Source organism: Zingiber officinale, chromosome 6A (assembly GCF_018446385.1).
Source record: "Zingiber officinale cultivar Zhangliang chromosome 6A, Zo_v1.1, whole genome shotgun sequence".
NCBI classification, from domain to species: Eukaryota; Viridiplantae; Streptophyta; class Magnoliopsida; order Zingiberales; family Zingiberaceae; genus Zingiber; species Zingiber officinale.
The window spans coordinates 146,306,784-146,321,369 of record NC_055997.1 but is presented as its reverse complement, the minus strand read 5'-3'; the positions used below and the strand labels follow the sequence as shown (position 1 = coordinate 146,321,369).

At 41.8% G+C, this 14,586-nt stretch overlaps 1 protein-coding gene across 1 annotated transcript; it reads right to left on the bottom strand.

The window, feature by feature from the left end:
* Positions 1-6,173: 6,173 nt before the first annotated feature.
* On the bottom strand, positions 6,174-13,957 carry LOC121998546 (succinate dehydrogenase [ubiquinone] flavoprotein subunit, mitochondrial-like). The gene is made up of 16 exons (XM_042553512.1): positions 13,720-13,957; positions 12,729-12,893; positions 11,642-11,729; positions 11,262-11,408; positions 11,022-11,162; positions 8,850-8,935; positions 8,675-8,767; positions 8,527-8,590; positions 8,247-8,390; positions 7,957-8,144; positions 7,684-7,858; positions 7,435-7,605; positions 7,262-7,331; positions 7,067-7,187; positions 6,952-6,989; positions 6,174-6,477 (listed from the first exon to the last, which is right to left on the bottom strand). Exons 1-16 carry the CDS (start codon positions 13,810-13,812, stop codon positions 6,375-6,377), a joined length of 1,887 nt encoding a protein of 628 aa, XP_042409446.1. The 5' UTR covers positions 13,813-13,957; the 3' UTR covers positions 6,174-6,374.
* Between the last annotated feature and the right edge of the window lie 629 nt (positions 13,958-14,586).

Below are 14,586 nucleotides of genomic sequence, written 5' to 3'. Positions count from 1 at the left end.
ACTGAGAATCTGAATGCAGCGTCACCCGGCCGACCCCCACATGCCGGGCGGCCTGTAAGCCGGCTATAAGGGCCTCATACTCCGCTTCGTTGTTTGTAGCTCTGTAATCCAGCCGGACGGATAAATGCATCCTTTCTTCTTGGGGAGAGAGCAATAACACACCAATCCCGCTCCCGAGCCGAGTGGACGATCCGTCCACAAATATTTTCCACATAGCTTCGAGCTCTTGCCTTTGCACTTCGGTGATAAAATCTGCCAAGGACTGCGCCTTTATCGCCGAGCGGGGTTGGTACTAAATATCAAATTCGCTCAATTCCGTTGTCCATTTGATGAGCCGTCCGGATGCTTCTGGATTCAACAGCACTCTTTTCAAAGGGCTATTCGTCCGGACGATGATAGTATACGCCAAGAAATAGGGGCGAAGTCTCCGAGCGACGAGGACCAAGGCAAAAGCTAGTTTCTCGAGCCTAGTGTAGCGAGATTCTACGTCCTTTAAAATATGACTTAAGAAATACACGGGCTCTTCTCCGCTCGCCCTCACTAATGCCGAGCGTACTGCTTGCTCAGTTGAAGATAAGTAAATACAGAGCGGCTCACCCACAGCTGGCTTGGCTAGCACAGGCAAATAGTTCAGATATGTCTTCAGTTCTTCGAACGCCCGATCGCACTCCTCATCCCAATGAAACTTGGTAGCCTTGCGCAAGATTTTGAAAAATGGGAGGCTCCGATCGGCTGTCTTCGAGATGAATCTGGACAATGCTGTTATCCGACCGGTCAAACGCTGTACTTCCCTCAGATTTCTTGGGGCTGCATATCTTGTAATGCTTTCACCTTGTTGGGATTTGCCTCGATGCCCCGCTCGGTCACTATGTAACCCAAGAAACGCCCGCCTTTTGCTCCGAACAAACACTTCTGAGGGTTCAGCTTAACTCCATACTTCCTCAGCGTTCAGAAAGTCTCCTCCATGTCTTTGAAGAGATCGGCCGATCGGACGGATTTGATGAGAATATCGTCCACGTATACTTCCAAATTGCGTCTGATCTGCTCCTTGAACACTTTGTTCATCAAGCGCTGGTAAGTTGCTCCCGCGTTCTTCAGTCCGAACGGCATCACATTGTAGCAGTACGTGCCATCGGCTGTAACGAAGCTAACCTTCTCTTGATCTTCTCGGGCGAGCGACACTTGATGGTAGCCCTGCTAGGCGTCGAGCATGCATATCAACTCGCAGCCCGCTGTGGAGTCCACCAGTTGATCGATTCGGGGTAAAGGATAAAATTCCTTAGGGCATGCTTTGTTGAGATCCCGGAAATCAATGCAAACTCTCCACTTGTTGCCCGGCTTGGAGACTAGTACCACGTTCGCCAGCTAGCTCGGGAACTGAACCTCGCATATGTGGCCGACCTCAAGGAGCTTCTCGACCTCCGCTCGGATGATGGCATTTTGTTCGGCGCTGAAGTCCCTCTTCCTTTGCTTCACCGGCCGAGCATCCGGTCGGACATGGAGCTCATGCTGCGCTATACTCGGTGAAATTCCGGGCAGCTCATGAGTCGACCAAACGAAGACATCACAGTTTCTCTGGAGGCATTTGATCACTTCCTCTTTCTGGCTCGCCTCCAGATCGGCAGCAATGAATGTGGTGGCTTCCGATCGGGTCAGGTGAATCTGCAGTTCCTCTTTTTCTTCATAAACCAAAGAGGGTGGTTTTTCGGTTATAGCGTTCACCTCGATCCGTGGCGTCTTCCGGGCGGCGTTAGATTCAGCTCGGACCATCTCGACGTAGCATCGCTGAGCCGCCAGCTGGTCTCCTCGTACTTCTCCCACTTTATCTTCCACTGGGAACTTGATTTTCTGGTGGAAGGTGGAGACGGCCGCTTGGAACTCGCTGAGCGCCAGTCGCCCCAAGATAACGTTGTATGCTAAGGGAGAGTCGACAACGACGAAGTTTGCAGTACGCGTCCTTCTGAGCGGCTCCTCTCCCAGCCAGATAGTCAGTCGGACCTGTCCGACCGGCAGAACTTCATTGCCCGTAAACCCATAGAGGGGGGTTGTCATGGGCAGCAGCTCGGCTCGATCAATTTGTAGTTGGTCGAAGGCCTTTTTGAATATGATGTTGACCGAGCTTCCTGTATCGATGAAAACGCGGTGAATAGTGTAGTTAGCTATTATCGCTTTGATGAGGAGAGCGTCGTCATGTGGCACTTCGACTCCCTCCAAGTCCCTGGGCCCGAAACTGATTTCGGGCCCGCTCGCCTGCTCTTGGCTGCAACCGACCGTATGGATCTGAAGCTATCTTACGCTCACCTTTCTTGCTCTGTTAGAGTCGCCGCCGGTCGGCCCCCAGCAATGATGTTGATTTCGCCTCGGGAAGTGTTACTTCTATTTTCTTCTTCCCGAGCGGACGGCCTAGGCTACTCCCTAGACCTCCGGGGATTGTCCTCACGCCTCGGAGTATGATGCCGCTCGGGAGTCTGTCTCTGCCGCCTGTCGGATATCATCCGATCGGCTTCGCGAGGGCGCTGCCGCCTGTTGGATGATGGCAATCGACGGTGGCCACCTCGTGGCACGGGGTGGGCGATCAAGGGGAGGCTTCGGCAATCTCTTGTATTATACGTGTCTGTCCGGTGAAATGAGCAAAATATTGGGGTCCATACCTTCTTTTTAGGTTTGGGCCGCTCGGCAGACACTTCTTGAATGGCGTGGGATCTTGCATGTTGCTGGGGGCGGGATGCTTCAGCTCGCGGTCCTCTGGGCGGCTGATGAGCAGTCTGCGGCTTCCGCTCGGCATGGGGCGCCCGTTCGGTTGGAGTTTCCTTCCTTCGGGCCGCTTGGGCTTCCTCTACATTGATGTATTCATTGGCCCGGTGTAGCATATGATTGTAGTCTTTGGGCGGCTTCCGAATGAGCGAGCGGAAGAAGTCCCCGTCCACGAGTCCTTCCGTGAACGCATTCATCATCGTTTCTGAGGTGGCCGTTGGAATGTCCATAGCCACCTGGTTGAATCGCTGAATATAAGCTCTGAGCGACTCTCTGGGCTCTTGCTTGATGGCGAACAGGCTGACACTTGTCTTCTGATAACGCCGACTACTTGCAAAGTGGTGGAGGAAGGCCGTGCGGAAGTCTTTGAAACTTGTGATGGATCCGTCCGGCAGCCTCCGAAACCACCGTTGAGCCGATCCCGAGAGGGTGGTAAGGAAAACCCGACACTTCACTCCATCGGTGTATTGATGAAGGGTAGCTGTGTTGTCGAACTTACCCAAATGATCATCCGGGTCGGTGGTTCCGTTGTATTCACCGATCGCCGGGGGCACATAGTGCTTTGGCAGAGGGTCCCGCAGGATGGCCTCTGAGAATTGACAGTTGATCCGCTCGGGTGGCCTTGCCTTTTCTGTTGTCTCGTATTGGCACTTCGTCTGATGAAGATCCTCGATCACGATTAACTGCTGCGGCTTCAGGAGGTGTGCGGAATAGGGCCCGATGAAATGGAACCGTGGCATGCGGTGCTTCCGCTCGGCCCCCTGATGCTGATGTCGCTTGCTGCTCAATCCGCTCGGCTTGCGACTTCTGCCTTTGTTCCACAAGTTTAGCTGCTCTCGTCTCGATCAGAACGTCGAGCTCCTCTGTGGAGAGCATCACCGAGTGGGGTCGTCCAGCTTCGTCCATTGCTTCCGATCGGATGCAGGAGCGTTCCCACACACGGCGCCAAATTGATCCTGTCCGAACAATGAATCAACGGACGCTGGGCACATGGTGCTCTCCAAACTGCTGATGTAGATCTTCGACCGGTCGTGTGGACCTCCGGCGAACCTGCAAGGAAATCGGGCCGGGAAGGGGGTCCCGACCACGATCCTCCGACGCTCAAGTCAGGCAAGTGGACAACAAAGAGGTGGCTTCGAATATCCAAGAATGCGTACCTCCGGCGAAGTGTGAGGCTCCTTATATAGAGCGGTGAAGGGGCTCACACACACATACCGAGGCGAATACGTGTCCTCAGCCCATACCTCAGTATGTGCTTGTCAGAAAAGCTTACCTGACACCATACTGCTACAGTCCGAGCACATCTCTGATTGGACAGCGGAACCCTTTGTCTTAAGATCCTGCGTATGGCCTGGTCGTGGAGCATATCCTCTGTTAGAAGTTGTTCCCTTGTCCTTTTGTCTCTTCTTACCCCATGCCGAGCGTCCGGTCGGTCAGCAGTCCTCTCACGGCCGGCCGGTCGTATGTGCTGGTCCGCTCAGGAGATTCCCGGTCGTGTGCTCTGCTGACTGTTCACAGTAATGCTACTTTAGGCCTTCGGTCGAGCGGGCTCCCCGATCGGCCCGGCGACCCCGTTCCCATGAGCGTCGGAGACCCGACTCCCCGTCGGGTTGTTTTTGATTCCAATGTGACCCCGTTTGGCCGACCGGTCTCCCCTTCTCCGGTCGGCCGTTGACCCTTTGACTTCCACGTGGCGTTGACTTCCCTGAGAGGGGGGTCCCTGTTCTTACCACCGGATCACCCTTATTTTTCGTTGCCTTTTGCCCCATTGGATGAGTATGGACTTCACAATCATCTACGTCGATAGGAGCATCCAGATTGGATGAGGATATATGTCGTCTTGATTCTGAGGTCTTGGATTGTTTGTTAGCACAACACGATAACCAACTCTATGTGGAGTATATTTCTCGCAATCTCTAAGAACTCGCCAAATATGTTCATAGTTGAAGGACTTTACAATGATTTCCTTGCCACATTTTATGTGCTCTCATGAGCACATCCTCGTCACTCCACCTATTTTCACGATATGTATAAAAGTTGTATATTGTTGTAAATTCATTCATCATCGGATGGATCATATAGAAATGTGATTTTACCTTCACCCAAGGTCGCTCCACAAATCCATCAGGTCAATACTTGTTGTAGTAATATGCAATTCGTTTTCAGAAAGTTTATTCATTTTGATCATTACATATGCTCGGTGCTAATATTAATCCATGTCTTTACAAGATGTATCTCTTCATCCATTGACCACTTGGCTCGTTTAGTGTTACACACCCAAACTATCTTCAATGTTCAACTATGCAATCTCAGATAGTATTACTGATTCTTTGTTGGTCTTAGATGCGTCTATGCTAACCCTTCTTGATTCATCTGAGAGCATGAATGAGAGTTGTGGAGAAGAAATTTCATAAGAAGCGGGTGATATTACAAATTGACTTGCCGTAAATTGTCAATATTCGGGAGGATACATATAAAATGGAGATTGAGAGGCATTACTCAGAGGAGCCGATAAATTTTGAGAACTTTAAAATTTTGGAGGAAATTATGGAATATATGGAATATTTGAAAAATTCTAACGATTCTGTGTAAAAATAGAAAATTGAAAATATTGAATATTAGAATGATTACGTGATCTTTATGAAATTACATTTTTAGAATTTAAAAAAATTTTAAAACCTCCAATTTAAATCATTTTAAAAGAATAAAGGATAAAATATATTTTAAAAAAATAGAGATAGGATGAATTGGAGAATTTTATAAGAAAGTATAGATATATAATCTAAAATTGGTTACTGTTAGAAGAAAAAACACCGTTCAAAAAAACCAACGTTCAAAAAAAAAATAACGTTTGAAAAACGAACGTCTGAAAATCAACATTTCACCAAAAAAAACGGCTGAAAAACTAATTAAATCATATTTAAAAAATTAATAATTAGTTTTACTATGACCCACCAAAAATATAAAATCAGAGTTCTATTTATCAAACCCAACTAAAACTAAAAAAAAATTCTTAAAAACTGAAAACTTGGGACTGACATTAGGGAACCATTAAGATAATGAATTTACCATTGCATATATTTATTTGTTCGGCATGAAAATCAAACCCTAAAAACCCATCCGCCCATTTACCTTCGCACCAAAACCATCGTTGCTTGGGAATTAACACTCGAGTTCTCTTTAAATCTTTAAAACTTTTGATCAAAATCTTTTGTATCCGCAGTTTAGGTATTAATAATAAAATACTGATTAATTTGTATTCAAGTACGCTTACATTGCTATATGTACTTATCCATTAAAACTTATGCAGCTGTTTTCCTTACGACCGAGATTTTCTTAATAAAAATAAAGTGAATAAAAAAGATTTTCACAAACTAAATGGCAAATTTATTAAACATATTGATTACACTGAACAACAATTGGGGAAAATTAGTCCAACCTACAGAATTTATTCATGCAGTTGATCCTCAAATGACTCAAATTACAAAGTTGAGCCTCATTTGAGACAGTTCGAATGTAGTCCATTACATATCAGGATTTCTCTGACGAATTACACACACAAAAAAAAAAAAGATTTTTCCATTATTAAAAACTCAATCAGTTTAGGAATCCATACAAGTTTAGTAAACTCGTGCTTTCGGCGGGAAGGACTCGATTTCATCATCCAAGGTGTTCATATGGACAGGCCGATATGCAAGCCTCACCTTTCCGTTCTCCCAGTATCTGTCAAACAAGGAAATATACCACTACTCAGACAGTTGACTAGAATCGAACCCAATCCAAACTAGCAAAAACAGAGCCAATTTCAAGAATCCGGACGGTAGGTATGTATATCGTATTTGCCAATCAATCGACTGATTGGTGTTTCTAATTGGCTGGCCAGTTGGTAAATTCAGAGTAGCTTGTTTCTAACCATTTCCTTATTGGCTCACTCAAGCATCTATTTTTGACTCCACATGACTATGGGGTTAAATCGTTAACAATCAACTCGACACCAAAGTTCTCAACTGTTCTAACTTGCTGTCGAACCTTGAGCAGCTTCTATCGAGGTCTTTAAGCATTTAATGAGCATTGATTGAATCAGTGTGCTCTTGGTTTTCTCAGCATTCAGATAGCAATGCATGTTGAAAAACACTACTCAAATAATGCATCATGTTTGAAGTTTGAGAGGAAATTAAGATAAACTTGAATACTTACCCCAATGTATGTTTCATCCAGTTCTGGTCATCTCTTTTCTGCAAGAGAACACTCACGTTACAACCATGATTTTAACACGATAGTGAAATGAAATATTCAGCAGAGAGAGTATGACCGTAAAATCTTCACGAGCATGAGCTCCTCGGCTTTCCTTTCTTGCCTCAGCAGAGTGCATTGTTATGGATGCATTAATCAAAAGATTTTCTAGCTCAATGGTCTCAATCAAGTCAGAATTCCTGCAAACACAAGTAGACATTAAGAACCAGAAAGATCATTGAAAACTTGATCATTTGAAGCACAAGGAATCAACCATATCAAACTCCGATCATGGACTTTAACATCGTGAAAGCTTTCGCATGTCTTGTCGATCAATTGACAACCTACAAGAAAGTCAGGCAAAAGTAATTAGCACAGAAAATCACATAGAAAATCACAGAGCAGAAGTACTTCATTCAATCAACTACTACATGGCACACAAATAACCTTCTTCAAGTGTTTCTTGTGTTCGGAAAACAGCAGCATTATTTTGCATCACCCGTTGCATGTTTAAACGTATTTCTGAAGTAGGTAATGAACCATTCGCATTCCTTAATTTATCCAACCATGCAATAGTCTTTTCTGCAGCATTTTTCTCTAGAGGTTTCTGCTTCTGGCCTGTCCATTCAATAGGATGATTCTACTTGCAATAGGCATTCACTAAGTTCTAGCTCACACGAGAATATGACGTTATACCTGGTTTGCAGATTTTGGCAACTCTGTTAGCACATGCTCTGCCAAAAACCACTATATCAAGGAGTGAATTTGCACCAAGTCGGTTGGCTCCATGAACAGATGCACAAGCGGCCTCTCCAGCAGCCATCAGACCAGGAACGACTGCATCAGGATCATTGCCCTTTATCTGAACCACCTGAGAAACCAATCACATGTACAAATAGAACAAATCAGTAGCAGGCATAGAAAGAGCTACAGGCACTCTCAGAATCCATATGATAGCCACTAGCGAACCTCCCCGTGGTAGTTTGTTGGTATTCCACCCATATTATAGTGCACAGTGGGTAAAACAGGGATGGGTTCTTTAGTGACATCGACACCAGCAAAAATAGCAGCAGTCTCGGATATCCCAGGAAGTCTTTCCTTGAGAACATCCGGGGGCAAATGATTCAGATGGAGATAAATATGATCCTTCAGCGGTCCTAAAGTATATCCAAAATAACCAAATATCAATGCCATGAACTTCAGCACCATAAAAATCAGCATTAGAAAAACAAACCCACAAGTAATCATTCAGTCCATACCTACACCACGTCCTTCTCGTATCTCGATTGTCATAGATCTCGAAACCACATCACGTGATGCAAGATCCTTTGCAGTAGGAGCATATCGTTCCATAAACCGTTCACCTTCACTATTCCTAAGAATACCACCTTCTCCTCGAGATCCTAAACTTTGCAGTTAAAACAATCAATAAACCACAATTAGTGAAGAGAAAGCATTCTCCTAAGGATGCAATAAAAAATTGGGCATCCTTTACATGGACTCAGGGATTGCTTAAAACTAAGAGAAAAGCATTAAAACCTTCAGTAATTAGGCATCCAGCACCATATATGCCCGTAGGATGAAACTGAACAAACTCAAGATCCTACAGGAAGAATAAAATTTACGAAGAAGCACCACATGTGTTAGGCATAGAATAGCACTACAATAGAATAGTAATCAAACTAACCTCGAGGGGTAAACCAGCTCGTGCAACCATGGCATTGCCATCTCCAGTACATGTATGAGCCGATGTTGCAGAGAAGTAAGCTCTACCATAACCCTGAGTAAAGTAATTCATAACTTAATTCAGTGAGAAATCAAAGAAAGTGTTGTTTTGGACCCCAAAAGTAAACTATCAGTACCCCAGTGGCTAAAATTGTGTTTGTTGCATGGAAACGATGAAGTGTCCCATCCTCCATATTAAGGGCAATCACTCCCTGACAAGTGCCTACGCCATTGATAACAAGCATACATGTATAAGAATTAATTACATATCTAAAAAATTGCATGAATCAGAAAAGAAGATAATAATGGCAACAACAAGACAAACAAGCCTTGGCTCCCAACCATTCGGATCAATCAGAAAGGAATGACAACAGTAGGATAATAACAAAATGTGACAGAAGAACTGCTAGCATTAGATTTCAACAAATCTAAGATTTTAGCTCTGCTATTCATTTAGTCCTATAAACAACCCATCTTTCAAGTATTTACTAGTCCAATTATTTCATTCTTTAAATTCTAAATAAATAGTTCACTTTTTGGCGTGGGACTAGATAAAAGTGCATCAATGAAAGGATATATTTACATGGTAGATCTCAGCTCCATTAATCCCGGGATGGAAGAGCCCAATAGTAAAATGGAACTCACAACCACTTTGACAGTATAATCTGAGAAAACTTCACAAAAAATAAACTGCATCAAGCAAAAATTTTGCTAATCTCTTTGACTGAATCAACACTTATGCCTCATCCAGATATACAAGTCCGTATTTAGTAGCACAAACAAATGTTCTAAAAACTGATCAGGTTGACACATACCAAGATACACCTTAATGAATCTATACCCAACAAACATTAGCAGCAAATACCCTAAATCTCCAAGCAGAAATTCCAGATAAGCAACATGCTAACAACATTTACTGAAATAATCAGCATACTTCAACCACTGTAGCTAAAGCTCAACATCCACGTTTGGGAAATAGTAGTAATAACCGGTCATGACACATGAAGCATGACTTGTTTACTACTGCATCTCTAAGACATGATATCACAACCATCAGGCAAAGATATTCCCAGAAAACAATACTGAAGCAACTACAAACTTATTTGATCCAGAAAAACAAACCAATTAAGCAAACCTAAACACGAGATGATCCAGGGCAAACTTCATCTGGAAATCCAACTGGATCAGCACTTGACCTCTGCTGAAGCACCAAAAGGAATGTCGGTGATGCCTGCTAGTTGCAGATGGCCTTTAAAATTTGCTAATCGCCTATTTTGAGAGATCTGAACTATTGTCTGATCTACTATTGGCTATTGTGCAATCCTCAACTCGAAACAAATCCAACAAATTGGGTCGCTGTTGTTTGCTAATTCTTCTTGAAGCCGTAAATACCTGTCTTACTAGAGCTTTAACTAGAAAGGAAAAATACATAAACTAGTCCTTAATTTGCATGAACAACTCAAAGAAGTCAGCTTAAGAAGTTGGAAAAGACCTTCGAAGTGATTGCCAAGTCCTTGGTTCAGTATATGCCTTTACGAAAATGAGGGCTTGCTTTTATGCATTATCAAAAAAGAAATTCCATGAGAAACTCTAACTTTTTAGTGACAATTTTAAGAAATCAAGACACTAAGACCACATGGCCAAAATCTTCCGTGGATATTGTATGCGTGTTAACCAAAACAAAGAGAGCTCATTCATTCATTTTTCAAAATTTTTAATCTCCCCTCTTGCACTATATTGCTTACTTTGGTTATTTAAAATTCATTATTCCAAACTACATCTAAAATTCTGTATAACAACCCAAGTAACTGGGACTTTATAGCCATTATGATGTATTCCAAACATGAAATTAGAAGAAAATATAAATATGTGTAGGAAGAGCCATTCACTAGAGTTGATCAGAGTTAAAAAGATGGAATTCAGAACTGCACTAATATGCATTTCTTTTCCTTCATAATTTCACCTTTCTGATCATTTTAGCATAAACATCAACCAAAGGTACACCAGTCAGCATGCTCAGCAGTAAATAATACATGAAAAAAACATCAGATTTCTATCCGAGTTTTATGATATCTCCTTAAAGAAATCAATCAATAACCAAAAGTAGTGCTAATTTAAGTTCCCAAATAAGAGTACAAAGAGGGCATGGAAAATGTCTACCAATACATAGTAAGAAACTACAACAACCAACAACAATCAAGCCTTATCCCACTAGGCGGGGTCGACTCAATACATAGTACGAAACTAAAAGGTAAAAATTGTCCAAATTAATATATTTTAGCGGAATCTCAACAAAAAAAAAAACTTACCATCCTTATCCATAATAAGATCCAAAGCAAAGTATTCAACAAAAAACTGAGTATTATGCTTCATCGCTTGACCATATAGTGTGTGCAACAGCGCATGACCAGTTCGATCAGCAGCACATGCACAACGATATGCCTGGCCACCTATTGATATGCCAACCAATGCAAATAGTATGTTAGTTACTATTAGGCACTAAAAACCTGGAGAATTTTTCACCATAATCATGTGTGTTAAGTTACAACCTTTTCCAAAATTCAAACTTTGACCTCCAAAAGCTCGTTGATAGATTTTCCCATCTTCAGTCCGAGAGAAAGGTAAACCATAATTTTCCAGCTCAATGACTGCTTTTGGCGCTTCTCTGCACATATACTGAATGGCATCTTGATCACCTAGTGGAAGTCAACAAGCCACACGTCACTATGGTACATAGATGTAGAAGTGAGGAAACCTAAAGCCAAAGAGTGATAGCATCTCCCTATCCACCAAAAGAAAAAAGTCTGGGTAGGTTCATCTAACAATGAGGATTTATTATTTTCTATTTTACTCTGCTAAAGCAAATTAGACAATATCATACATTTATGAGATTAAGTAAATTGACAGATCCTTCTTGCAAGTTAGTTACCTAGCCAATCACTTCCTTTGACGGTATCATACATATGCCACCTCCAATCATCTTCTGACATATTACCCAGAGCTGCATTTATGCCACCCTGTATATGATTGTTAACATGATTCAGTATATATTTCCAAACTAATAGTGAGAGTGAAGCTGGTTGAAACCCAAAATTCAAGTACAAGCAGAAAATCCTATTAGAAAAATAACAAGGGTGATGCCTTTAAAAGAACTGGCATCACTTAACCATTAGGTTATTAGCAACTCAAAGATAGTTTGTCCAAAACCAACAAAATGGATTACACAGGAGTTGTTGCATTTGGTAACTGAATAATTTCAAAAGCAAGGAATTCAAAAAAACTGCATTAGTTCCTTGATTCTGCATTTCAAAATATAGTATGTTATTCAAATTTTGTTGATCAAGATGCTCATTTCACAAACAGGTACACACTTCCCATTGCTCAGAAGGACAGCACTACAATCTTTCCAAGAGTTGTAAAAATTAGAACTTACTACCTCTATAGCCTCTCAAAGTAGAGCATATGACAAAAGTGATGCAGACATGGAAATGTTATCATCAATACCAATTTTAAATTACACTTCTCCAATCAAAGGGAGAACCAGAATTCCTAAGAGGTTGAAAGTTAAACTTTCACCCTTCTACACATGAATTATTTCATAGCATGATTAAAAAACACAATGATAGCTCAGTCTTTTACAAAAGGTGGAAATATATAGTATTCACACTTGTATCATTAAAAAAAAATAGTTTCAATTTAGAAAAGAATATAGCAAAATCTCATAATCTGGAAAAAAAAGAAATGTTGTATCAGACCTGCATCTACATATTTAGTTAATCCACTTATATTGTCTTAATACCACTTATTATCTTACAGAATGACAATTTAACTTACCAACAAGAACCTAATGACTGACCAAACCAATAATTTTAAGATATGCCAGAGGTATTTAGCAAGGATTTGTATGTATTTAGTTATCCATATGTACAGCTACAAAAGAATGCATAAATGTATCAGCATTTGAGATTGAATATACAAATTGAAAATACTAAAAATGAAGAACTAGCTTTCAGCACCTGTGCGGCGACTGTATGAGAGCGAGTTGGAAAGAGCTTGGTAATGCAAGCTGTGTTGAAGCCATGCTCCGAGAGACCAATAGCTGCTCTAAGGCCAGCACCTCCAGCACCAACAACGACTGCATCATATGTGTGATCTACGATAGTGTATGAAGATTGTCCAACCTTTGCATCAAAAGGGAAACATTCAGTCTTACAAAGAATAAGTATATATCATTGTAAATGGTTAACCAAGATTAGTGAGAGGAAAAAAAAGTTAAGAAGATTAACGAACCGCCTTTGAATGTAAAATGACACACACAAAAGATCAATTTTCGAAAAAAAAAATTAAACTCAAGGAAATATACTGCACAGCTATTTTATAAAAAAAATTACATAAAATCGGATCACGATACATGGACAGAACCCTAATCCGTGACACATGGTGGCAAATTGCGTCGTCTAAGTAATTACTCCATCGGAGAGTATAGATTGACTAAGAAAACTAAATCATCTACATTCAAAGGAAAATAGTGAGATTCAGGCCTTTGAGATGATAAAACACCAAACAAGACATCGACTAGTGACCAGGAAAATAAAGAGAAAAAAAAAAAGAAGGGGAGAGAGAGAGACGAAGCGAGACGAGAATCGAGCACAGAAATAAGGAAAAAAAAAAAGGAACAAATTCATCATTAAGCAACAAATATTATTAAACAACATCATATCTCCGACAGTGCTCGTGATCCAATCCAAAGCAGAGGCATGCCTAGTAGTTAGAACGACCAAATGGTTTTTCAAGAACGGATCGTTCTTATTATTGAAATTTCAGAGAGACAAGAACTTCACTAAAACGCGATTAAAAAAAAAATTTAAAAATACAAAAAAATTTCTTCCCATCGCCATCAAATGCCAAGACGGGCCATGCAAAGCGGACGGCCTAAACACACGAAGCTCTTTTGTCAAGCTGAGATCCGAATAACTTCAAAAGGATCGCAGAACGACAGAGGAATACCGAATTGTTGGAGAGGAATCTAGGCGTCGCCCCGATCGACGACGATGCCTTCTTCGAGAAGAGCAAGGTCTGCGGCAGGCAGCGGCGCCACATCTCCTACGAGCCCTGCGCGATCTCAAGATTCCCAGACAAGATCACGGAGCACGACGACGACGGCGGCGACGGACGGAGCAAAAGCAATGAAGTAACTACACAGCACGTAAAGGACGGCAACCCTTTCAACTACCTATAATTACGGGCCACAAGGACTGACGGCCCATTTAAGCAAATATCAATAGCTTCCCTTCAACCGATAAATAATATTTTATTTGCCCTCTGGCAGTGTTTGGTGGATGCATGCAGTATCACGGTTCAAAACTCAGCTGAGATAAGATCAGATTTTACCGTTGGCCAATTATTTAATTCATCAAGTTATTTCGCTGAATGGTTTGCTAATACAAGTATCAAACGTATGCCAAAATTAACTCCAAAATTAATCAGGCATTCAGGGTAAATTTCTGAAACAACTTAATCGGAGTCTTCTCGGAGTGGTGCGATAGTTAAGACATAGGGTGTTATCATATGAGGTCTTGGGATTGAAACTTGACATGACCGAGTATAACCTCCTTCATGTCTTGATCATTTGTACCAATGACTAGTAGCCATCCGTGATTTACCTCCTCCATATTAATCTAGGGACAAATTGACAAAAACGTTAGACGGGAATATTAGAAGCGAACGAATCATCTTTTTATCACATCTTTTTATCACATGAAACAACTTAATCGGGCATATTGCAAAATTAATTTTCTCCGATTGGAAGACAATAACCATTCACACTTAGTATTTATCGTTAAGGCTGATTATATATAAAAAATTACATATATA